The sequence below is a fragment of the Phocoena phocoena genome, chromosome 3 (assembly GCF_963924675.1).
Source record: "Phocoena phocoena chromosome 3, mPhoPho1.1, whole genome shotgun sequence".
Lineage (NCBI taxonomy): Eukaryota > Metazoa > Chordata > Mammalia > Artiodactyla > Phocoenidae > Phocoena > Phocoena phocoena.
In genome coordinates, this window is record NC_089221.1 from 128,556,045 (window position 1) to 128,582,011 (window position 25,967).

A 25,967-nucleotide genomic window follows, 5' to 3' on the forward strand; every position below is an offset into this window, starting at 1 on the left:
TCTGTCCTGGTGTTCTGTGCTCTTGGGCAGTAGGACTTACCTTGGGCAGGGATGCTCGGGAGCCTGAGCTCTGGGTGGTCATGGTGAGCACGGTGGTGATGCCCAGGCCCACACGGGCTGGGGCAGCATCCATGTTGATCCAGAAGGAAATCCACGAGAGGATGACAATGAGCAGGCTGGGAATGTACATCTGGATCAGGTAGTAGCCCATCTGTCGCTCCAGGTGGAACCGGGCCTCGATGCAGGTGAATTTGCCTGCAAGAATTTATAGTGGGAAGGCCAGGTAGCCTTGGACAGGAACAAGACTTTGAGGTCAGAGCAACCTCGACTGGAGTCCTGGTTCAGCCTCACGATAGCTGTGTCCTTAGGTGAGTGTCTGAATCTTTCTGTGTATCAGTTTCCTCATCTTTGGTAAATTGGGGATAATGATAATGATGATAATAGTAATAATAATACCAACCTCATATGGTTACTCATGGTTACTGTGATGGTAAAATGAGATGATGCCTATGCCTATAAAGAACTTAGCACAGTCCTCACAAACCATTAATGCTGAGAATGTCATTTGCCATCATCCCCATCAACACTATTTTGTAGCTAAGAGTGGGCCCAAGTGGATCATTCTCTATCCTTCTGCCAGTTTTGTTCCCAAAAAGTGACTCATTTCTGTTACTTCCTCTTGTAGAACCTTTCTTTCCTTCCATCTCTCCCCATACAAGAAAGGCCCCATTACCTACAGGGAAAAGTTCAAACTCTAGTCTGCCCTTCACGGTCGACCTCTAGCCTGTTTCCACCCCATTTCCCTTGTTTCTTTACTCTACTCATGACCCCCTACACTCCATCCCTTGCCTTGAGCATCCTCTGTATTTTCTCACTTCTGAGTTTTTGAGCCTGATAATCCCTCTGCCCCGAATGTCCTTCTTCTGCCCCACAACCAGCCAAAGAAATCCTCCCTTTCCTTTATGGCAGTCTAACTGTGAAGTCTCCCCCAGGCAGGGGGCGCTTTTTTTCCTGTGTCCCTTCAGCTCTCTTCACATGATCATCAGAGCCTTTAAGGCATAGTACACTGAGTTAGTAGGCAAGTTGATCTCACTCTCTCTCTGTCTCTCTGTCCTCTGCACCAGACTGCGGACAGCTCGTCTCCTCCCAATCTGTGAATCCCTGGAACTGGGCTGGGCCATCCCATGGTGGCGTCTTAGCTCCAGTCCACTGATGCACAGTTACCAGGGGATTTTCTACAGCTCCCTGGACAGCCCCTTCCATGTGGACAGGGCCTTGCCAGTCTTCTCTCCTTGAATCCACAGAGCTAGCCCAGAACTCAGCTCTCACTTAAATGTGAATAGTGAAGGGCAACTGAGATGATGAATGAGAAAACGCTGTGTAAACAGTAAAGGGCTGTGTGTGGTATGTGAGAGTCTGTTGTGATTATTTGATTCATGGGGACTCACTGCTAAGGAGAGTACAGTTGGCCCTCTGTATCTGTGGGCCCTGCATCCTTCAGTGAGGAGGGCCAACTATGGTCTTGAGCATCCCTGGATTTTGGTAATTTAGCAGGTCCTGGAACCAGTTCCCCTTGGATACTGTCTCTGAGTCTCAGCTTGCCCAGGGATGAAGAGAGTATTTTTGAAGGTTCTAAGATATCTCCGAGGTCACTGGAAAGAGACAGCTGTCCTAAACAGACCAGCACCCAGGCTGCCTGCTTTTTCTCTGGGCCTTCTACTTGCATCAGAACCCACAGTGGTTTCTCTGAATCCCTCTCCTTCACCTCCTCTTCTCCTGGGCCCCTGTCCCAGCCTGTCATGTGTCTCTACTCCACTCGGCTGTGTTCAGACCGCAGCCCCCGGCCCAGCTCCCCAGCGTGGCATACTAACTGACTGCCTTTTGTCCACAATGTTCCACGAGCTCCTTCCCAGCCTGAAACAGGGCAGGCAAAGCCAGTCTTGATCCAGCCCCACTTCATCCCTGTGTTCAATCTTCCAACAAATGCTGGGCTAGGCGTGGGAGATAGAGAGCTGAGCTAAAAAGTGGGGTTTCCTCCTCATAGCTCACAGTCCAGGGGACCCTTTCCAACTTCACTGTTTACTAATCCTCAGTGCCAGCTCCCAGCTCCCAGCTCCCCACTGAGGTCTAATGTGAACATTCTCTGTGCTTTTGCCCTCTCAGAAATGCCAGTCCCGGGACTTCCCCAGCGGTCCAGTGGTTAAGAGTTCACCTTCCAATGCAGGGAGTGCAGGTTCGATCCCTGCTCGGGGAGCTAAAATCCCACATGCCTCACGGCCAAAAAAAACACAAAAAGAAAAACAAAACCAGAGCATAAAACAGAAGCAATATTGTAACAAATTCAGTAAAGACTTTAAAATGGTGCACATCAAAAAAAAAAATCTTAAAAAAAAAATAGAAATGCCAGTCCCTCTGTGATAGACACTGCTAGATGTCCTCCCACTGTCAGCTCTCCCTTCTGCCTTAGGGACAGGGTCCGTCCTGAGCTGGACATACAGCTACCTAGAAAAGAGACTGTATCTCCCAGCTCCCCTTGTCATGAGATGTGGCCCAAGCTCAAGTGACTTGTCCCAGGACTCACAGGAAGAAAGCGTGGGAGCCACTTTTTGGTTTCAAGGGACATTCTCTTGACCACTAGGTAATAAATACGGAGATAGATCCACCACAGGTACCTCGGAAGATCCGTTGGATCAGCGACTGAATGAATGTTTGCACTGACCTCTGGCCCTGGCTGGGTTGAGGTGGGCCCTCGCACGTACCTGTGTTGTAATGCTTGGTGCAGTACCTCAAGTCCTTCTCCTCCTTCAGGATAAACTGGGGCAGAGTCAGTCCATCTGCCACCTGCACAGCCCCCTGCTCCTGCCACTCAAAGATGAGGTCATTCATGGTGTATCCAACTGGGATGGGATGAGAAGGAGGAGAAGTCACCACCCGGAAGCTCTTATTTGAAGCATGTCAGGGGTGCTGCAGGAAGGGCGTCTAACATGAAGCATGTTAGAAGCAGAGAGGCATCAGACACTCAGTGGAACTCATGAGACTGTGTCGCTGCTGCGGTTTTTTTCTCCCCACACAAGAGGTTAGAGCTGGTTTCGTTGTTGACATCTACCCCACAGCCCTTCCACCTCTCTTACCCACCCCCGCCAGCCTCCCACCTTAGCTTGTCCTCTTGCCCTCACCCCTCAGTCCCATGTCAGATTCAGCTGACCTCCGCTCTTTTTGCCTGTGCACCATCCTTGCAAGCCCCCGTCTTGTGCCCCCAGCAGAGTTTCCTCTGGGGAATAACTGTATGGTATGCTATCCTGGTGGGGCTATCAGTTGGGGGCCAAGGTGTGAGATGGTGACTCAACTAGGCCAATCAGACTCTCTGCCCCAGGACTTTGTTGAGTAAAGTGACAAAGGGTTCGGAGATGGCTGGTGCAGACTCTCCTCAGAGGTGGTGCTCCGAGGGGATGGTCTGTTAGTTCCTGTTGCCTAAATGCTCTGGCCTGGTTCTTGTACTTTAGCTTTTCCTTCAAGTCCATGTGGAACCCCTATGTCCTTCCACTTAATTCCATTCTTTACATGAGTCAGATTGGTTTCTGTGTTTGCAGTCAAAGAAGTGAGCTCCCCCATCTGTTAAAATCTTGGTTCGCCTGTGATCTCCTCCATAAAGCCTTCTCCATACCCTGTCTCCTTCCCAGTCAGAAGGAAGTGCACTTTCTGCCTTGAGGCCACAGCATTTTGTACGTCTAACCACACACTTACCACTTGCTGCCTGCCTTAGAGTTACTTGTGCAGAAGACCTCTCCCTTGCTGGAGTGAGCATCCCTGTGAGTTCAAGGACCATGACTTATTCAAGCTATTGCTCCTCCATTCCTGGCGGGCATGTTCACAGGGGACATGGAACAGTGCCTCTTTGCAGAGTGCTGCTGGCTCCAGAGCTGAACTTCAGTCAGACAATGTTAGGGGAGTTATATTTCTAATGCGTTTTCTAAGAGCAAAGCTCCTCATCTGGTATTTTGGGCTATTACAGTAATCTCCTGGGGTCCAGTGGTTAGGAGCATCTGTGTGGGAATTTATGCTGGTCCCATGGGGATAGGAGAGTCTGGTTCTTTTAGAGGCCTCATGCAAGGGACTCACAGCTTTCCAGTTGCATAATGCACGTCTGGACGTCCATGGGGAAATTCTTCAAGTCCATGGGGCAGGCCAGTGTCAGGGTGATTCTGGGAAGAGAAAGGAGTTGTATGATGTTGAAACCACAAACCAGAGAAGCTGTGCCTCTGTTCCAGTTACTACTGGAAAATCAGTTATCTAGGAAAGGCCAAGGAGGCTAGGGAACCAGTATTTATTGAAATAATATATGTATATTTCCACGTCAGAGAGATAAAGTAGGTTGCCTAAAGTCACACAAGTCAGTGGAACTTCTGGGCTTCTTTGGCGTCTGTCTGGCTTCTAGAAACTTGCCTTTAGCAAGTTGCCTGAAGGCCTGTAGGCCATGGGCCACCTGCATCCCTTCTCTTCTGTAGAGCCCTCAGGTAGGGCAGAGCCTGAATTTTAAATTGAGCACCACCAGGCCTCAAGCATCCCCAGGTGCACCTGTATGTAGCAGGTGCGCAGGTGGTTCTTGGGTTCTCCCTTCACACACTAGGCTCATCAAAAGTGATTTCCAAGAGGCTCCCTGCACGCTGGGTGTCCAACACAGCCGACTCGCGTCTGCGGGCTCCTGCTGGGGTCAGTTGGGGAGTGGTGGTTGCTCCAGGCGTCTGGGCTAGCTGTTTATTTTGGGTTGTTCAGCCCTGGCAGAGACTGCAGCCTCAGAACCAGAGGGAGTCCCCTTAACAGAATCCGAGGTCTGCAGCTCAGCTGCGATGCGAGACTTCAGCTTGAAAGGCTTTGCCAGCATCTGAGCCCCTGCTGCAGGGAACAGAGAAGAAAGGCTCGTGGAGGCCAGAGAGACTTAGATCATCAGGCCAACTCCTGCACTGGACAGGTGAGAAAACGGGTGCAGAGAAGGCTAGGTGGGGAGGCAATGTGAGGTCACACAGCCAGCTGATGGCTCAGCCAGGGTTCAAAACCAGGTCTCCTGGCTTTTGGATTTTGAGCTTGTATGTTTGCTGGTGGGCTTTCTAGCACTGCTGTCCTGAAAAGCCAACCTCAATACCCGAAGACCCCTAACTGGTGGTCTTGTGGGGCTTAGCTGCTGGCACCTCGGCCCCACGTGGTGAGGCCCGCGGCCTGGCGCGAACTTCCTCCTCCAGCGCTCACCCACGGCTGTGGATGCGGGCCCTTTAAGCACAAGGCAGAGGCAGGGAGGGAAAGGGCAGGGAGAGGGAGGGGAAGAAGAGGGGAAAGAGGGAGCGGGAGAAGGAGGGGGAAGGGAAGGGAAAGTGCACGCAGTTGAATTTCTGAAGATAAAAGCTCCAAAGTGGGGCAGCCGTCACACTGGGTGAATTTCCTGAAGTTGAATGACCTTGGAACATCACTTTCTGCTGATTTGTCTTTCTGTCATGCTGCACTGGGGCTTAGCTTCCTGGAGATATGAAACTGAGCCTGCCTGCAGCAGAATCCAAGCCAGCCAGGCCTCGGTGGCCCTCCTGAGCCCGTCACCCTTCCAGTCTGGATGCGCACTGGGTGGGGCGGGCAATGGGTGAGGAAGGCCATGCTGGCCTCGGATTCCTCCCAGTCTGCCCTTCCATGGTGCCTCCTTTACCTGCTGAGGTCCCTGAGTCCCCTCTCCCACCCAGCCTGCTCTCAGGGGAGACTCTGAATCCATTCACATTTGGGGATTAGGATCTGTGCGGCCTCTCCAATGGGCTTGGACACTTAAAGCTCATCTCCTAATGGAAATAAAAAGATATATTCCCCTGAGGGACTGGAGGGGCAGGAGAGTCATTTAGGACCAGTGTCCCCCCCTCCTTTTTTTTTAACTGTTTATTTTATATTGGCGTATAGCCGATGAACAATGTTGTGATGGTTTCAGGTGCACAGCAAAGCGACTCAGCCACACATATACATGGATCCATTCTCCCCCAGACTCCCCTTCCATCCAGGCTGCCACATAACATTGAGCAGAGTTCCCTGTGCTACGCAGCAGTAGTAGGACCAGTGTCCCTTTAAGCTCTCTGAAATAAAAACATACTCATTCACTCATCAGATATTTGAGTGCCTGTTGAATGCTCTGCACTGTTCTTCTAGGCCCTGAGTGGGCATTAGGTGCACACTAACAGATGAGAATCTAGGTTCTGCTACTTTGTAGCTGTGGGAACTCTGGCAAGTTGCTTAAACTTTCAGATCCTCACTTGTCTAATCTGCAAAGTGGGCATAATAAAGCCTGCTTCATAGGGTTGTTAGGAGGATTATAAATAATACATACAAAGTCTGAGCCTAGTAGGTAAATTCCCAGTGAATGGTACGTAGTAAGGATATAACATGGACAGTGGTCCTTCTCTCCATGCCTTGGGGGAGGAGACTGAGAATTAGGTGGGTTGGGAGGGGCACAGAGTGTGGCAGGAAGCTCTGAAAGTTTGCCCATAACCAGTGTATGCAGGAGATCCCCCAACTGGGGAGGGGAGTCCCAGCAGACTCAGTGCAAGGAGTAGAGGATAGAAAGGCTTTCTAGAAGGGAAGGAGCAGCCCTGGCTTATCCCTGTGAGCAGCACCGTCCAGCTGGCAGGCCATTTATGTTGAAGTTGCTGTGATTTTTCAGACTTTGTGCCTTTGCTCGGCTATTATTTAAAATTATGATAGAAACGTTTAACATGAGATCCACCCTCTTATAAGTGTTTAAATGTACAGTATTGTTAGCTATAGGGTATCATTGTTCAGCAGCTCTCTGGAATTTATTCATCTTGAGTAACCGAATGTTCCTGGGGTCAGCATTGTCTTTGAGTATTCTTTTCCCATCTTGTTCGATTGAAATTCTGGGTAAGCTTGGGGGCCTAACTTTAACCTTCCCTCTCTAGGATGCTTCCTTGGTCCCCCTGGTTATAATGAACTACTCGCTTCTAGGAGTTCCCGTGGTATTTTATTCTTACTTGCTGAGTGTAAGCTGCAGAGCTGGCTCTGCCTATTCCGTAAAGGTGTTCGGTTGCCAGGGCCTGTTCACCTCTGTTTGGCCCTCCTCTTAGCGTCTGCCCCCACAGGGTATGTTCTGAGAATGGAGGGGATGAGCCTGTACAGAACTCACCGGATGCTGTAGAGGACATTCCCATTCCGGGAGATCCTCAGCAGTTTGTTGTCCGTGGTGATCTCGTGGAAGTGGGCCCCCTTCTCGTTGGCAAAGAACAAGTCAGGTTTCCAGATGGAGTCCAACATGGATGGGTCCAGGTCCAGAGAGTCATCCGGGTATTCGTTGTAGGCCAGCCGGGGGTCGTTCCACTGCTGCCGTAGGAAGATGTTGACCCTATAGTCCTACAGGCAGGAGATAAGGAGGTGGACTCAGAGTTAGGCCCTGGGATGTCACATCTTGGAAGGCCCAGGTGCTTTCGGTCAGCGCTTCCCAAAGCCCCTCCTGGAGGATGCTACCAGAGCATGGTTGCATCTTACATGGGGATGAGACGTAAAGTCTGTGCATCAGGCAAAAATCAGGGCAGTCATAATTATCCCTGAAAATTCTCTAGATGCCCTGTTAAGTATATTCAACTCTGAACTGAGATTAATTAGATGTTATTCTTTCTTCTGAAAAATTAAAAAAATGAAGTTCATACTGATGTAATAAACACCTGTTTTTCATCCTGTTAACATTTTGTTGTGTTTGCTTCAGTTTTTGTTAGGTAAGAGAAATAATACTTCACAGATAAAGCTGAAGTCCCCCTTTTATTATCAACCCCATCAGTGCAGTAATTCTTATGCCCACTAAGGTTTGAGAGTCACTATTCTAGACAGATTGAAGGAACAAAAGAAAAGACTAAAAGCTGATGCCTGAGCATTCACACCATTTTGCCCAATTCCCAAGCCGTGAAGGAAAGTTGGGTGGAGGGATTTTATAGTGTTCTGCTGGTCTTAGAGTTCACACCACTCTGTTTTAATACCGGCCTTCTGTTACCTTCTATAACGTGTTGATTTGTTTGTTTGGGGAGGACTAATAGATGCCACATCTTACTGGAACCCAGCGCTAAGTTAAATGCTCTCTGATGGGACAAAAAAAGTCACGATCAAACCAAGTAGGGAAGTGTTTGATTAAACCAAATGTATCAGATTTCTTTATGGCAGGACTTCTCAGAGGCCTTCATATGCTGAGGAGTTGTGTGCATCTCCAAGAGGGGAGTAGACTATGCAACATTTCCTTGATTTATTTTGGCCATAGGACTCTTTTGTTTTGTGCATGAGGCTCATCTTCTACAGAATGTGGGTTGGAAATTGCTGTCCTAGTCAAAACTACCCCCTTCCCCACCTTTTTTTTTTTTTTTCCAGATGAGGAAACTGAAATCTAGAGAGAGTTGAGACTGGCCGTGTCTCTCTGAAAAGGTAGAGCAGAGTTGATTTTGAAGCCCAGGTGCCTTGACTCCTAGCTGAGGATTTGTTCATTGGGTCTTAGAGGGTCTTAAAGGATCCATTTAGTTCCCATGAACAACCTGAGAAGCAATTTGTGGTAGGTCTCCACAGTGGGAAACTGGGTAATGAAGTTAAGAAATATTTCCATTAAGAAAAGTTTTAAATTTTGTTGGAGAGACATTGTAAACTTGGGGCCTGTGAATATTCCATTGCAAGTAGAATTTGGGGTGTATTTGTGTTTTCCTATGAAGAAGGGTATAGCTCTCTCTGTTGGATTCCCAAGAGGGTTTATAGTTCCCTAGAAGATTAATAACCTGTTCTCAGGGAATAATCTCTGCTCAGAAGCACCTGCTGCTGCGTTTTCTCTGAAGGTGCAGGATAAAGGAGGTTATGCTATATTTTCTTTTGGGGTGCTACCCGTAAATCCCGATCACCCTCGATCTGTCATCAGCAGGAATGGACTGAAGCAAACAGCCCTTCTGCCCCCCATGCTCCCACCCTGCCACTTCCTCCCACATTCTGTTTGCCTACAGGAATATCAGTAGCTTCCTGAAATGTTCCAAGACGTCTTATGGGACTGTTCTATAATTTAGTTGAAGCCTCTCCCTCCAGCCCCATAGAAAATGACATTTGGTCTCATAATCAGGAATAAAGACGCAGACGTAGAGAATGGACTTGAGGACACGGGGAGGGGGAAGGGTAAGCTGGGACGAAGTGAGAGAGTGGCATGGACATATATACACTACCAAATGTAAAATAGATAGCTAGTGGGAAGCAGCTGCATAGCATAGGGAGATCAGCTCGGTGCTTTGTGACCACCTAGCGGGGTTGGATAGGGGGGATGGGAGGGAGACGCAAGAGGGAGGAGGTATGGGAACATAGGTATATGTATAGCTGATTCACTTTGTTATAAAGCAGAAACTAACACACCATTGTAAAGCAATTAGACTCCAATAAAGATGTTAAAAAAATTTTTCCTATCTTATCAGTCCTGCGGTGGAGGGAAAACTTCAGGCCAGACTGGAGGTTGATTCTTTGTTTTTCCTGTTGATTGTAATAGCTCCCAACCTGGCCCCATCTCATCAGTTTGTCCTGTGGATTTTACATGAAGTGCGTGTGTTTGTGTGTGTGTGTGTGCGGGGGGTGTGGGTGAGAGAGAGGGAGAGAGGGAGAGAGGGAGGGAGGGAGGGAGGGAGGGAGAGATGAGGCACTGGGAGTCATGTCAGAGTAAACAGACTATGAATGGTTGGACAGAAAAAGCCTTCAGTCCCCAAACCCCAGCTGCACTTCTGATGTTCTTGCCAGCAACATGTCAAGCCAGTTTATGTGGCTGGAAGGAAGAAAAGAAAGTGGCATTTCTTAAAATGGCCTGTTAGGCACCAGGCACTGTTCTAGATACTGTCACATACATTTAATCCTTACAAAACCCCTGCAAGCTAGACATTCAGATTCTCCTAGTGAGGTTCAGGAAACTGAGGTTTGGAAAGGTTGAGCTAGTAAGCAGCAGAGCTGGAGTCTGAATCCACATCAGCCCGACCTTCTAGTGAGCACTTGTTGATTACATCCCCTGGCTATGGATGGCTGGTTCTGTGCTGGGGAGCCTCTTCTCTCACCCCCACTGCCTGCTCAGTTTAAGCCTTATCTCCTGTAGGAGGCTTGGTGCCCCCAGGCTTCCCTGACTTCTTCCTTTTCTGATCTCCTAGCAAAACAGAATGGCCAGAAACATTTAATTTAGCACTACCTCGCTGTGTGTGTCTTATCTCCTCAACCTGAAGGGCAACAGTTTGAGAGGATAAACCTGACCTTCTCTTTCTCTTGCACCATCCTACCTACTCACCCAGTCGGTGTACCTGGAGCTACCCACCACCCAGGAGGGGGAGCGGGAGGGGGAGGCAGAGCCGGAAAAAGTTGGGGTAGGAAGAGCTTTCCCCATTTTTTATTTATTTTTTATTTTTTTGACATACGCGGGCCTCTCCCGTTGTGGAGCACAGGCTCCAGACGCGCAGGCTCAGCGGCCGTGGCTCACAGGCCCAGCCTCTCCGTGGCATGTGGGATCTTCGCGGATCGGGGCACGAACCCGTGTCCCCTGTATTGGCAGGCAGACTCTCAACCACTGCACCACCAGGGAAGCCCGAGCTTTCCCCATTTTATAGCTGGAGAGACTGCGGGTCAGAGAGAGGAGGCATTGTCCAAGGTCACATAGCAATTCAGAAGAGACCTGGGATTAAAATCTGGATTTACTTCTCCGGGCCCCACTGTTAGAAGGAGGAGTTAGGCTAGATGGTCTCTGAGAACCCTTCCAAATCTAATAGGTGATCGTTATTAGTTTTATGTTTTCCAGCGACATTTAATGGAGCATCTAAGTGCCAGGCACTGTTCTCGGCACTGGAGAACACGTTGAGAACAAGAAAGACATGTTTATGCTGTCACAGAGCCTACGGTGTAGCGCTTACACCACACGGAGATTGGGCTCTGCTGGGGATTAGGTACAGGGCACTGGGGAGATACAGAAGTTAAGGTGAGACCAAATATGGCAGAGCCAAAAAGGAAAAGCATTTTGGGCAGTTGGAACTGCACCTGTGAAGGCCTAGAGACAAAGCAAGAGCACGGTGCTTTGGACAGAACAGCAAGTAGATGAGTGAGGGCAGGAGGGGGAGGAAGCATGCAGCGCCCAGCAGGCTGTCCTGGGGAATGCGGACTCCATCCTGGGACTAATGTGGAGTCTTCGAAGAATTTTAAGTAGGGAAGGACATTATTACAGTTGCATTTTATTACTGATATTTAAAAATACTTTATTTTTCCTATTACAGAAGTAATGCTTGTTGATTATAAAACAATAGAAACATACGTCACTTAAAAGGAGAAAGACAAAATGAAAACCATAGGGTCTTGCTTTGAAGCGATTCATGAGAAGTGAGGGTAAGAGCTGAGGAGACGGTGTCTGGTGTCCTCAGGCGACTTGTCCCCTTCTCCTAGTGCCCCCTTCTCCCCATAGCACCCGCTCCCCAGACGAGCTGCTGCATCGATTTTCTCCTCCCCGGTTGGTAAACAGCAGCAGGAAATGCCATTTGGAAGGGACCAATGTAACTGTTGTAATAGGCTGAAAGCTAAACGCCGTTTTGCTTACTTGGCTCTACAGTCACTCTGGTCAGTGTTCAACCTGATGGGGGTCCACGTTCAGGCCCAGAGGCTGGAAGAACAGCACTGGAGTTCTCCAGCTGAGAACCTCAGGTCCCACCTCTGGTAGTTGGCTTCCAGGCCTTGACCCTCAAGGTGACCCATCTTCTAAGTCCGAGGGGGAGGGACTGGTGGAGCTCTGGCTCAGCAGGCTCTAGCACCCACTCTCTAGTCTTGCATCTGAGATTCCCTGATGGCTTGATTTCTGGAAACTGGGCAGCTTCCATGCTTGCGAGACCAAGGTAGAGTATTAACTCATTCATTTGTTCGTCCTATCATTCAACAAACATGGATGGAAGACTTCCTGTGTGCACCCACCCCCGCGCCGTCCCCGCCCCGGTTATGTCTAATTTCAGACTCTAACCTCTCCCAGCAAACTCCTCTAAACTCAGTATTGTGGTGAAATAGGAAACATGAGGTGCTTTAGTAGGAAAGAGCTAAGAACCTGGTGGGTGTGTTGGTGGGAAGAGGACGTGAAGGGCAAGATGTGTGCCCACAGCAGGCAGAACCAAGAGCCATCACCCAAGAGGAGGATGAGGAATCAGATTCTTACACCCTCCTAAGTCTCAGCCTTCTAGCCGTTAAAGGGATGTTTCTTCTCTAAACTTGATTCAACTCTGTAAACACTTATGAGGCCCAGTGGGAGAACGGTGAGAGCAGAGGCTCAGGTCTTGGCTTCTACCCTCACAGAGCTCAGATTATCTAGCAAGCAAGGCAAGGTATGGACACAAATCTAACATACAAAACTGAAAGTGATAAGGGTCAGAAGAGGTTCTAACAAGCTGCTATTAGATATTGCTTTCAAGTCATTGACATTACTTCCAGGCAGGTTGGGTGATTCTGGAAGTGATTTTGGGGAGAAGGTGGCATTTGAAATGGCCCCTATCAGGTTGTTTCATCCTCCTGAAGTTAGCATCTCTAGATCTGGTGTTGTTCTGAGATATGAATAATACCTGATTTTGGCTGGAAAGGAGGCCAGTGATGTGTGAGGAGGAAGGACAGAGGTGAGGAATACAGGTGTAGAGCAGGACAGGACGTGAGGACCAGGGCTTTGGCCTTGGTGTATTTAGGGTTAGGATTTGTAGAGTTGGCGGGGGTGGGGTGAGGGGGGCAGGTTATCAGAGGAATTTCATGTGGAAGGAATAGCACCAGGAAAGGTGTATAGGCAGGGGCATTCAAACAGTTCAGTTTAGCTCAACCGTCAGCTGCGTAAGTAATAAAAGTCCCTCTTATTGAGGACCTACTAAGTACCAGGCATTGTACTAAGCATGCCACAAACTTCTGCTCATTTTATGTTTAAAACAGTCCTATGATTATAGGTGGTTTCACCTTAATTTTATAGATGAAGAAGGCTCAGGGAGATTAAGTAATTAGTCCAAATTCACACAGTAAATAATGGGCTTGGAATTCAAATCTGGTTTGTCTAATTATATAAAGCGCATTCTCTTAACCACTCTGCTGTGATGAGGCTGTAGAATGGATTGATTTGAAACTGTGGGTATCCTTAACTGCCAAACCAAGGTGTTTGGATCTTATTCTGTAGCCAGTTGGGCACCACTGAAGTCTTAAGCAGTGGAGCAATATCCCAGTTTGACTTCAGGAAGATCAGCGTGGGAGGCGTGACCGTGAAGTGCTGAATTGAGAGAAAACGGGACCAGGGAGACTTATTTTGAGGCCACTGTGACAGTTCAATGAAAGATAAGGAAGTGCTAAACTGAGATAGTAGGGATGGAGAGTGGGGCAGAGGAGAGAATCATTGTTCTTTGTCATCATCATCTTATCCTTCATCATTTTCATCACAAATATTACAGGTAGACTTCTGTCTCAACTCCTTCCTTTTACACACGGCCCAGAGAGGGAAAGAGACTTTTCTCAGGCCACACAGCAGTTCAGTGACTAAGGTGGGACTTGCATACAGAAATCTTGACCCCTTTCCCACTACTTTTCCTAATCCCTTGTACACCTTTAAGGGCAGGAGGAGGAGAACCGAGCTGAATCTGCCATCAGGCAGTCTCTGCTCTCCTTGGAGAAACTCTAATTTAGACTCAGCTCTGACAGGATTTGGGATTAAGATGTGTGAGAGCTGGAGCAGTCTGCTGAGAGCCAGGGACCAGGGGGCATTCAGAGTGGAGGGTCCCAGGCTTGGTTTATGAGCTGCTGCTGCTTCTCAAGCACTTTCCCAGACCTCTGGAATCAGAGTCAAAGATGTTGCCTTCAAATGTGAGAAGAGTCAGCCCCAGTCTCCTCACTGCCCTGTGAGAGTATGGACCTGGCTCACCGGCACATGGAGAGTTTACTGAATCTTGAGTGAGTGCCAGACACAGTGCTAAGGGCTTTAATGATCCCTCTCCCCAGATTCTCATAGGGATACCATTTTATGGATAAACTGAGCCTGGGGAGACGTAATGCTTTTTCTAAAGTTAGTGACAGAGCTGAGGCTCGAATCCATGACTGGCTGACTCCAAAGCCCTGTGCTTTTAAGTAGTACACTGTGTTCGCTTCTTTCTTTCTTTCTTTTTTGTTTTTCTTTTTTGTGTCAGTTCCTTTTATTAATAACGTCTCATACTTATTAACTGCTTTTTACTTTACAAAGCACCCTCACATTGGTTTTGTTCTATGAAGTTTGGCATGAAAGGGAAGATTCTTATCTCCATTGGATAGACGTGGACATTAAAGCCCTAACAGCTCAAGTTCCCAGCACTAGTTACTGGCAGATGCAGAATTGATAATAACAATGCACATAATACATTGAGATGTTACCACATGCAAGGGATGATGCTAAGTTCTTAATGTGTGTTGTTTTATATTTACAATAATCCTGTGATGTAGGTTCTATTATTCTCATTTTACAGTTAGGCAAATTAAGGCACACAGAAGTTAAAGTACTGTACCTGACGTCACACAGCTAGTAAGTGGCAAAGCTGGGATTTGAACCCAAGATGTTAATGCCAGAGCCCATGCATTTAGCTAGTAGACTACACCATCCAGAATCTCCCAGATTTGTACTGAGCGACACTTTTGTGATACCTCAATGCCATCAGCTACTGCCTCTGGCTGCTGTTATGTTCCTGTGGGTTTGTAGATACCCACAATTAGCAGGAAGTATTAAAACAAGGCAAAGGGAGGGGCGTGGGATGAATTGCGAGACTGGGCTGGATGGACATATATACACTATTGATACTATGTATAAAATAGATAACTAATGAGAACCTACTATATAGCACAGGGAACTCTACTCAATGCTCTGTGGTGACCTAAATGGGAAGGAAGTCCAAAAAAGAGGGGATATACGTATACGTATAGCTAATTCACTTTGCTGTACAGTGGAAACTAATAAAACATTGTAAAGCGGCTATACTCCAATAAAAATTAAAAAAAAAAAATAAAAACAGGCAAAGGACAAAAGGCTTCTGCCCCAGGTCCAGCAGTCTACTAGTACTCCTACATTGTTCCTGATTTGCCCCTTGAATTTTTTTTTTTTTTTTTTTTTTGGCCACGTCGCACAGCATGTGAGATCTTAGTTCCCTGACTAGGGATTGAACCTGCACCCCTTGCATTGAAAGCACAGAGTCTTAACCACTGGACCACCAGGGAAGTCCCTGCCCCTTGGATTTGACCCATTGTCTGCTCTACACTCAAGTACAGAGCTGGCAGACTCCCCGGATCCTGACCATTGCGTCCTTGGCTCCAGTTGCCTGCTCCATGCCTTCAACCTCTCCTAAGTCACCACCCTGCCTGTTGCATTCTCATTTGGATCGCACATAATCAGGGCTGCATTTGTTGTGAAGAACTGCCGATGGTTTGGACAAGTGGAGTGGAGCCTCTTTGTTTATCTTCAGGGGATCACTAAAGCCCAGCGTGAGTTTAATAATTACATAAAAATGCTAATTGCAGCCACTTTTATTGGATGTCTAACGTTTGCTAGATTTTATATGCATTGTATCTCTAAACTTTTCATCAGCCTAGCACACTGAATATTATTATACTCATTTTACAGGGGAGGAAACTGAAATTCAGAGAGGTTAAACAGAGCTTAAGTGTCTTGCCCAGAGTCCCATAGCTAGTAGGTGCTAGAGCAGGAATGTGAATCCACGGCTGTCTGGCTCCCAATTTCACATTCTTTTGACAATTGCATGCTGCCTATTTCCTTTTTTTTTTTTTGGCCACTCTGTGAGGCATGCGGGATCTTAGTTCCCCAACTGGGGATTGAACCCGTGTTCCCCGCAGTGGAAGTTCGGAGTCTTAACCACTGGACCACCAGGGAGTTCCCTCTGTTTCCTTTTTTTGAAAACCAAGTTCCTAGATGGGTAGGTGAAAGAAACGTAGTAGACATAGTATACTGGGATCTCACTGAGCCCATGTGACAGATTGGCTCATATGTATCCTCATAGTCAGTATCAGATGGAGAACTTTGTATTGTGATGCTAAACTGAGGTGGATCTGTAACTGGTTGCCAAAGGATGCAAATTGAAGTGTGGATATTAACCTGAAAAGGGGAAAGAGGACAGTATTGACAGTACAGGGCATAAAAGTGAGACATGCCACTAGCGAACTTGGAAATATGGAAAATAAGTTTGATCTCTGCGAGTTAAACTAACAGGTGAACATGCAGCAGAGAAATTTGGCAAGGCTCAGCATCAATCACTATGACCCATGTGTAATCTCAATGATTTAGAACAGGCCTGTGTTTGTAATTTATTAAGTGGAACCCTAGTTTATTGTATTATGTCTTTTTTTTTTTTTTTAAGGGTTTTTGCAGCTTTGGAGCTTTTTTTTTAAAATTTATTTATTTATTTTGGTTGCCCTGGGTCTTAGTTGCGGCAGGCAGGCTCCTTAGTTGCGGCTTGAGGGCTCCTTAGTTGTGGCTCGTGGGTTTCTTTGTTGTGGGTGGCCGGCTCCTTAGTTGTAGCACGCAGCCTCCTTAGTTGTGGCATGTGAACTCTTAGTTGTGGCATGCATGTGGGATCTAGTTCCCTGACTAGGGATCGAACCCGGGCCCCCTGCATTGGGAGCATGGAGTCTTAACCACTGCACCCCCAGGGAAGTCCCTACTGTGTCTTGTTTAGAGAACTATTTTATAAACATATTGGAGACATTCATTCGGTAGTATAAGAAAGGGCAGTTTGATGAGCAGGAATTTGGCAGTTGGTGGTCTAGCATCATCTGAAGGATAGGGTCGCACTGCTTGGGGGAACACCAACTTTTTTTGTGTCTGAAAAGAGGGTTTCTGTGTGGTGAGGAGGGATGGTTTCTTAGACCTCTCTCTGGCCCGGATGAGATTTTCCTCAAGACTGTCTACCTTCTTTTCCTCCAATTTGGTATGTCAAAAGCAACTTTTAATTTGTTTTCCCTGGTATTCGGCAAATGGCAAGGGAATGCTTTCATGGAGGACACAAGCATGTTGTTATTGGAATGGAAAGCCCCATCATAAAGTAAAATAACTTGATGGTCTTATTTACCCACTTCAGTCTTTTGTGGCTTTGATTGTCATTAGTCAGCCTTCCTGAATCTGATCTGATGGAGAGCCAACCCTGGGATGCCATAAATTCACGACTGTGATGCCTCCCATGGTGGTGTATTGGAGAGAGTCATCCAGCAGACGTTACCAAGACTGCCTATAACCCCATTTTCTGCCTCTTAGCAGACTCTATGGCATGTGTGAGGGCTCTCTCCTTGGCTTCCTCTCGGTCTGCGGTTTACCAAGGCTTTGGGAGTGTCGAGATATGTCTAACTGGATGGCCCTTAATAGACTTTTTCTTGGACTTCCCAAATCCCAGAGTGTAAATGGCCTAGCATTAGCTGTGTAGACAGACTGAACGTGTAATGGAAAAAGCAACAACAAACAAGGATCTCATCTACAATATTAACCAACCTCACACAATATTCAGTAATAAACCTAATGAGAAATGTGTGACTTGTGTGTATGTATATATATATATTTATATATATACACACACACAACGAAATGCTTCTAAAGCTTTACTGAAAGGCATGAAGGAATACCTATATAAATGGAGAGACATACCACATTTATATAATATTGTTAAGATGTCAGTTCTCTACAAGTGAATCTATAAATTCAGTGCAACCTCAATCAAAATCTGAGGCAATTTTTATAGCATCAACAAGCTGATTCTACAGTTCGTATGGAAGAGAAAATGGACTGGAAATGACAAGAAAACCTTATTAAAGAAGAAAAACAGAGGACTTTCTCTACCAGATATAGAAATACAGTGTTAAACCATAGTAATTAAAATAGAGTGGAAACAGATAATGGAGCAATGGACAATAAACTGAGACTAGAAAAAGATATATGTATATATGCGTGTGTGTGTGTGTGTGTGTGTGTGTGTGTGTATATATAGATAGATAGATAGATAGATAGATAGATTTAGTTTCTGAGAAAGGTAGCATTTCTGATCAGTGGAGAAATAATGGCTACTTAAGAATAATGCTGGAAAATTACTATCTAATCAGAGAAAAATAGAATTAAACCATCACCAAATACTTTACAGCAAACTAAACTCCAAATGGATTATGGAGGTATATGTAAAAGAAGAAACTTATAATATTATTCAAAATGCCCATTATGCAAAAAAAGAAAGAAAAAAAGCAAAGATACTCAAATCCACTTGGAATCTGGAGTGAAAATTAAAAATGACAGTGAAGTACCATTTAAAAAATCCCATTTGGTAAAATTAAAAATCTTGATAATATCTTGAGTTGGCAAGGATAAAAACGCTGTTGTGGGAACAATTATTGAAGCTTCTTTGGGAGCAAGTTGGGCAATAATATTTGTCAAAATAGTGCAGGTCCTTTGATAAAGTAATTCCACTTCTGTAATATATCCTAAGGAAGCACGCAGAGTCATGTGTAAGACTATTCATTGTGGCCCTTATTTGTAATAGTGAAAGCTGCATGAACCTACAGGCCCATCAGGAGACAAGTGGTTAAATACCATGAAGTGATGTTATGTCCAGAGCATGGAATTTTACAGGTGGGCTGTAAATCTGTAAATACTGATTAAAATCATTTTGTCACATACTGAATGTAATAATAATAAACCATTGTTATGTTTCCAAATTTGAGGGTGTGTAGAACGTTAAGAATGAGGTAGACCTGTATGTAGTGATGTGGAAAGATTCCAAGACATGGTGAAGTGAAAAAAGCAAATTGTATTGCACAATCCTATCTAGACAAAGATGTGTAATAACGAAGGGATGTATCGATACATTCAAGGAAAGAAGACCAGTAAGACATACACCAAAGTGTTTTCTGCAGTGGTTAACTCAGATGGGACAGGGGGAGACTGCAAAGCAGGGGCATTCCTGTTTCTCTCTCTCTTCTCTTTTTTACCGGACTTACTACAAAACTTGTTTTCATCTGTTGCTCATATACTTTAAAAAAAAGTTCCAGAGTTTTGCTGTCCATAAACATAGTGTCAGTCAACACTGTGACTTGTTACCTAAACTGAAATGTCTTTTTTTTTTTTTTGGCTGCACCTAGTTCCCTGACCAGGGATCGAACCCATGCCCTCGGCAGTGGAAGCTCAGATTCTTAACCACTGGATTGCCAGGGAAGTCCCTAAACTGAAAGGTCTTTAAGGTGGTGTGTGTAGAAATGATTTTAGGGTTCTGAGGAGGTCCCCAGAGCTACCTTGCAGGGGCCGATTGAGGAAAAGCCCCAGGCATTGAGATTTCTGGCTTTTGTTCCACTTCCTCCAGAATAGCCCATTTTCAAAAATCAGTGTCTTAAAGTGCTGCATAAGATTCACCTTAAAAATGGACTGTGGGGCTTCCCTGGTGGCGCAGTGGTTGAGAGTCTGCCTGCCGATGCAGGGGACGCGGGTTCGTGCCCCGGTCCGGGAAGATCCCACATGCCGCGGAGCGGCTGGGCCCGTGGGCCATGGCCGCTGAGCCTGCGCGTCCAGAGCCTGTGCTCCGCAACGGGAGGGGCCGCAACAGTGAGAGGCCTGCGTAACGCAAAAAAAAAAAGGACTGTGGTGGTGGGCTGCTGTTAAAAACAATGCTTTGAAGCCCACTAACCCAGAGTAAGGATGAGCATGGCCCTGGTGCGCTCTGCTCTAAGCACTCCTGAGGGTCTGGGTTCATTGCTTGGCCTTTCAGCTCAAGGTGGAAATTGACATGCTGGCTGTACTCGGAGAGCACCCTAGATGGGAAAGGGACTGAGAACTGGGGAGAATGGCCAAGGGAGCCAGGCATGGCCAGGGAGCGAGAGGACTGACCTCAGTTATTGGAAGGGCTGTCAGGTGCAGAGATTGGTTCTCTGTGGCCCCAGGATCAGAATGAAAGCCATGAGCAAATGGAGATGTCAGAGGTGTCCCAAGATGAAGTGGGCTGCCTGGGGGGGGTGCAGGGGTTCCCATCACTGGAGGTGTGCAAGCAGAAACTACAACATTTGTGGCAGAGGTTCTGACAAGAGATGGGGGTTCAAACTGGAGAACCTCCAATGTTAATTCTCTCTACAAATATTGATTGAGCTCCTATGGTCCAGGCAAAGTACTGGGCACTGGAAATATAGGGATGATTGAGAAAGACAGGGTCCCCACTCTCAATAAAAAAGCAAACAAGGGCTTCCCTGGTGGCGCAGGGGTTGAGAATCCGCCTGCCGATGCAGGGGACACGGGTTTGTGCCCCGGTCTGGGAAGATCCCACATGCCGCGGAGCGGCTGGGCCCGTGAACCATGGCCGCCGAGCCTGTGCTCCGCAACGGGAGAGACCACAACAGTGAGAGGCCCGCGTACTGCAAAAAAAAAAAAAAAAAAAAAAGCAAACAAAACAACAAACTAACAAGCAAACTTTTACTTTTTAGGTATTACTCCGAAGATAATAGAACATGATGCGACAGTGACCGGAAGGGGGGACATTTTTAGATAGGGAGTCAGGGAAGGACCTTCTGAAGAAATATCTGAGCTGAGACCTGAAGGATGAGAAAGAACCATTCATGCAAAGATTTTTCTGGGCAGAAGGAGCTGAGCGTAGTAAAAGGATTAAGCAGGTGTTGCAGGATTTGAAGCAGGGGAGTGCTGTGATGTGATTTAGGGTTTAAAAGGCACTATGGGAAGTGGTAGAGAAGGGGAGCAAGGGAGGCAGGGAGGCCGGTTAGGAGGCTGTTTCAGTCAAGCAGGATAGAGATGGTGCCAAGTTGAACTAGAGCTGACAGCAGCAGAGTTGGAAAGAAGTAGATGGATTTAAGTTTTATCTTCTATGATTCAAAATCAATTCATTCAATCAACTGATTCCAATTCATTCAATCAGTTGATTCAATTTAGTCAATTGATCCCAGAAGTAGGCTGGCGTTCAGAAATGACTGCTTCCTAAACAATGTGTTAACTTTTATGGTTGGACATAGGGGGCATTTAACCTCCTCGCATGGTAGCTGTTTTCATAGATCTTGAGGTCTCATTTGCAAATATCCAGAGGGATGGACAGCCAATGGCTTCTCTCAATACCAGTTCTGATAGAATTGCACAGATCCTACTTGTTAGCCAAACCAGAGTGCAGGTGAAGTCATGTCCTCCCACGACCCTGACACCCCCTTGGCTCTGCAGCCTCTCCTCTTGCCCCACACTCAGCAGGTGGCCTAGGCCAAGAGCAGGTCACCAGGATTCAGGCAGCCTGGGGATAATAACTGGTGATGGTGTTTATTGGCTGGAAAAGCTTGGGTGAATTAAGCCTCTCTGAGCTTCACTTTCCTCATCTATAAAATGGGATTGTTGTGTTATATGAAATGATCCCCATACTTTGCTAACCACAGATGCCTGGTTTTTAGAACAGTGCTCAGTAAATGACAAATGACGCCACCACCACCTCACCTTCTCTTTATAGCAGAGCTTTTTGAGAGAATTATCTTCCCACTGTCTTCACTTCCTTTTGTCTTGTGCTTTCGTCCTGCCCCTGAATCGCATTCTCTAATTTCATACACGCTCCCCTCCCCCATCCTCCATTGCCAAACCCATTGGATGAGATTCTCTTTTCTTACTTGACTTGTCTCCTCTTTTACTGCTGTTGAACACACACCAGCTTTTAATACCCCTCTCCTCTCTGGGTCATTCTACAACGCCATTCTCTCCTGGAAGGTTTTATTTTATTTTATTTATTTATTTTTAACATCTCTATTGGAGTATAATTGCTTTACAATGGTGTGCTCGTTTCTGCTGTATAACAGAGTAAATCAGCTATACGTATACATATATCCCCATATCCCCTCCCTCTTGCGTCTCCCTCCCAGCCTCCCTATCCCACCCCTCTAGGTGGTCACAAAGTACCGAGCTGATCTCCTTATGCTATGCAGCTGCTTTCCACTAGCTATTTTTTATTTGGTAGTGTATATGTAAGTCCATGCCACTCTCTCACTTCGTCCCAGCTTACCCTTCCCCCTCCCCGTGTCCTCAAGTCCATTCTCTACATCTGTGTCTTTATTCCTGTCCTGCTCCTAGGTTCTTCAGAACCATTTTTTTCCTCTTTCTGACTTACTTCACTCTGTATGACAGACTCCTGGAAGGTTTTAACATGCAGAGAACCATGATCAGATTTCTACTTCAGAAAAATGACTCAAAACCACACAACAGCATTTTCACAGCACCCAGCACATAATACATGTTCAGTAAGTGTTGCCTAGTATTGCTGTTGGTCACTGCTATTCTCTGTGTTCCATGGCATCCTGTGCATACCTCTGTAATCTCACTCATCATATTGCGGTATTCTCTTTGATTTCCTTGGCCACCTTCTCCAATAGACTCCTTGAAAGCAGAGACCTACCTGGCTCCTGTTTACTTCTGGGGACATGGGAGGATTTTACTTTTCTTCAGGTAGGGCCATGTGGCTCCCTTTGGGTAGTGAAATGTGAGCAGAAGTGCTATATGTCACTTCTGGGTGGAAAGCACTTACTTGCCGGTGTGCCACCCCTTAGTGCCTTCTTCCTCTCACAGCAAATGTGAAATCGCCTGTTGATGTGGAAATGCAAAGCTCAGCCATGACGTGGAGGACAGTAGTCCTGGAGAGTCCCCCAGATCTGTAGCAGACTTTAGGTGAGTGATACATCAGTCTTTGCTGTTCTAAGACACTGGGATTTCAGGGGTTGTTTGTTGCTGTAGGAAAGCCTAGCCTAATATGAGTAAAACGGATCTATATCCTTAGAGCCTATTCAGCACGTACAGTATAGGACCTTAAAAACGGAGGTGGAAACAATAAATGAATAAATAGGGAACAGAAGGAAAAAAAAAACTAGAAAGACATTTCCTTAGGCTTATGTGTTGGAGTCCTTGGCTGACTGGTTCAATAGTTAATAATCCTTTACATTTCTGTAGCATTCATAAAGGGCTCTCATACCCACTTCTTGTGTATTCCTACACGCCATTCTTAGAGCCAGGTGCCAAGGGGGAAGTGAGTCTCAGTGGTATTAAACTGTGGCAGAGCTAGAGCTCAAACCTTGGTCTCTTGTTTCCTGGTTCAGGGCTCTGTCCATTGCCCCCCTAATATCGACAAATAAGGCCAAACGTGTGGACGGTAGTTGCATAGGCCATTGCCAATCGCCAGGGGTCCTGGCCACAGTGTGCCTGTCTCTGTGCCAGGCTAGCCCGGCCCTTGGCAAGAGAGGCTGGAGCACACGTCCTCATAATGGAAATGCTGAGATTCATGCCCAAAGGACGTCAAGACCCACACACAGACACTCACAAACATATGCACACTCTGTCTCTCTCACATCTGCTGACATTTAGTTCCACATGAATTCCAGCTGTCTGCATGTCCCCACGTGTGCACACTCACATGTACACCTGAACACATGTATCGACATACTCGTACACACATACTGTTACACATTAAATATTCTTTCACTTATTCCTGTGTTTTTGTATTTACGCATTCACAGGCACATGCATATAGACATGTTGCTGGCTCAGATGCTGCTACATACTTAAGTATGTGCTTCACAAATATCCACACACAATTACCTATGTGAAAATAATACCCTTCATGCATTTTCACTCTTAAGCACTTTCACGTAGTCCTATATATATACTCAGATACGTGCACATCCTCACTACACACATTCACATGTGCATTTATAACCACAGAAGTACACATACTTATGTTCATACCTGTACGTGGTCAGATACATCTCTCTCTGAGGTTACCTGTCTAAATCTGTTCAAACTAGCATACACATATACACAGGCCAATGTGTACATTTGCACAAACACATGGTCCCACAATATACACATGCACACACATGCTCCATGACGTATAGATGCTGCAGAGCACACACTTAGGTGCACTCGTAAGCACACGTGTCAAGACAAGCTGGATGGTTCCCTCTAGGTCCTAGCTCCAGATCTTTCTCTTGTAGAGTGCCGAAGTTGCTGCTCTAGGCCAGGACTCCCTTCCCTCTTCTCCCTCGTCCATTCCTGTCCCTGCTTCTACCTTCGTCTCACTGCATAGACTCAGAGAGTCGCTGGAAAGGTCAGATGAAGGCCAGCCAGACTCAGCCCTCCCCTTGTCAGGAACGGATAGAGACCCCTGTTGCTTTGCTGGCTGCCTTCTCTGCTCTCAGCTCTGGTGAATAAAGCCAGGCTCTGAGAGGCAGACAGTCAGGCCTGGGGACTCCAGCTGTTTACAGAGTGGCTCTGCACTCCTGTTGATCTTAGAGAACAGACACAGCCTGGAAAGTTTCTGACATTGGGACTATGTCCATATTACCGTGGACCCAGGGTGCATGACCAGCTCTTTGCGTGGCTGGTGAGGCAGAGCCCTGGGATGAAAATCTGGGGGCCTGGTCATGTCTGTTCAATGAAGTTCCCCTTAGCTCTAACTTCTTTATGATGAAAAGAAACAAGCAAAGGCTGGGTAATCCCAAACATCCGGAAATTAAATGTTTCTGTTTGGCTCAGGAGGACCTGGGGTTTGGGGTGATATAGATCTGAATTCAATTCCCACTTCTGCTACCGATTAGCCGCATGTCCTTATGCAAGTGACCTAACCTTTCTGAGCCTCAGTTTACTTATCTGTAAAATGGGGATAACATGTCCTGCCTCATGGGGGTTGTGAGGTCTAAATGAGATGAAACATGTGGAAGTGCTCTGCATACTGCCTGGCACACAGTAGCATTTAATGTGTGGTTGTTGCCCTTGTTACTATATTTTTTTGTTTTTGTTCTTGTTTTTGTTTTGCGGTACGCGGGCCTCTCACTGTCGTGGCCTCTCCCATTGCGGAGCACAGGCTCTGGATGCGCAGGCTCAGCGGCCATGGCTCACGGGCCCAGCCGCTCCGCGGCATGTGGGATCCTCCTGGACCGGGGCACGAACCTGTGTCCCCTGCATTGACAGGTGGACTGCGCCACCAGGGAAGCCCTGTCTAAACATTATTGATCTCCACTCCAGGGGGCCATCTCTCTGTGCTCCCCTTGTTGGTTATCTCCGTTTTCATTACTTACTATTTTCTCCTGAGGCATGCTGAGCCTACCATGATTTGAGGTTGGATTTCCACATTTGAGAACGCTTAGGTTGTTGCTTAAGTGTGCTTTGTGGGCCTGGGGTCCCTCAGTTTCCCCCGTCTGTGCTCTTCAATGTTCTGGCAGTTACAAGGATTGGATCTTAATCCCTGCCTGGTCAATAACTAGTTCTGGGATGTGATTTCACCAAATCTTGGTTTCCTCTGCTGTAAATTGGGGAATATTGTGTCTGCCATGTCTACTTTGTAGAGTGGTCATTACAGTAAGTGTTTGGTGAAGGAATCAAGTGAGAGAATGAGTGTGAAAATGTGTTGAAAATTACTAGTGGCATTTAATAATAATAACTGACATTCATTGTGTGTGTACTATGTGTCAGACCCTGCACTTAGCACTTCTGTGCCTTATCTCCTAATCCTCACAACAGGTCACAAGGTGGCTGCTGTTGGTCCCCTGCTCTGCAGATGAGGAGGCTAACTTAGGCTACCTTGTCCAAAGCCACAGAGCTGAGCCTCAGATTTTGTCTGGGCATGGAAGACTGTGTCCTAACTGCTATACTGTCTCTGTAGAAAGCAGTATGCAGCAGGAATGAAGTCTGGAAAGGTAGACAAGAGATACCAGAGAAGGGTAAGGTTCAGAGAAGTCTAGGAATTGCTCAGGATCACACAGCTAATCAGTGGTGGCTTTGGGGCTTCAGTGCCCAGAGCCTCCATCATCGCCACCATCATCATCATCATCGAAAACATTTAGAGCACTTAACAAAGCATTTACTGTGATAAACACTTCCCTGCACGTAATTTCCATCCATAATAACTTGAGGAGGTAAAAAAAAAACAACAACTTGGTGAAGT

The 25,967-nt window shown here is 46.6% G+C and overlaps 1 protein-coding gene across 1 annotated transcript in view; it reads right to left on the reverse strand.

Moving 5' to 3' along the window:
* GLRA1 (glycine receptor alpha 1) overlaps window positions 1-25,967 on the reverse strand; it is an 81,683-nt gene that overhangs the window by 15,301 nt on the left and 40,415 nt on the right. The window contains exons 4-7 of the mRNA XM_065873893.1: window positions 7,166-7,389; window positions 4,120-4,202; window positions 2,760-2,897; window positions 41-255 (exon numbers count right to left, since the gene is read on the reverse strand). Of these exons, the coding sequence (XP_065729965.1) occupies window positions 41-255; window positions 2,760-2,897; window positions 4,120-4,202; window positions 7,166-7,389 (660 nt within the window). The remainder of the gene's footprint in view (window positions 1-40; window positions 256-2,759; window positions 2,898-4,119; window positions 4,203-7,165; window positions 7,390-25,967) is intronic.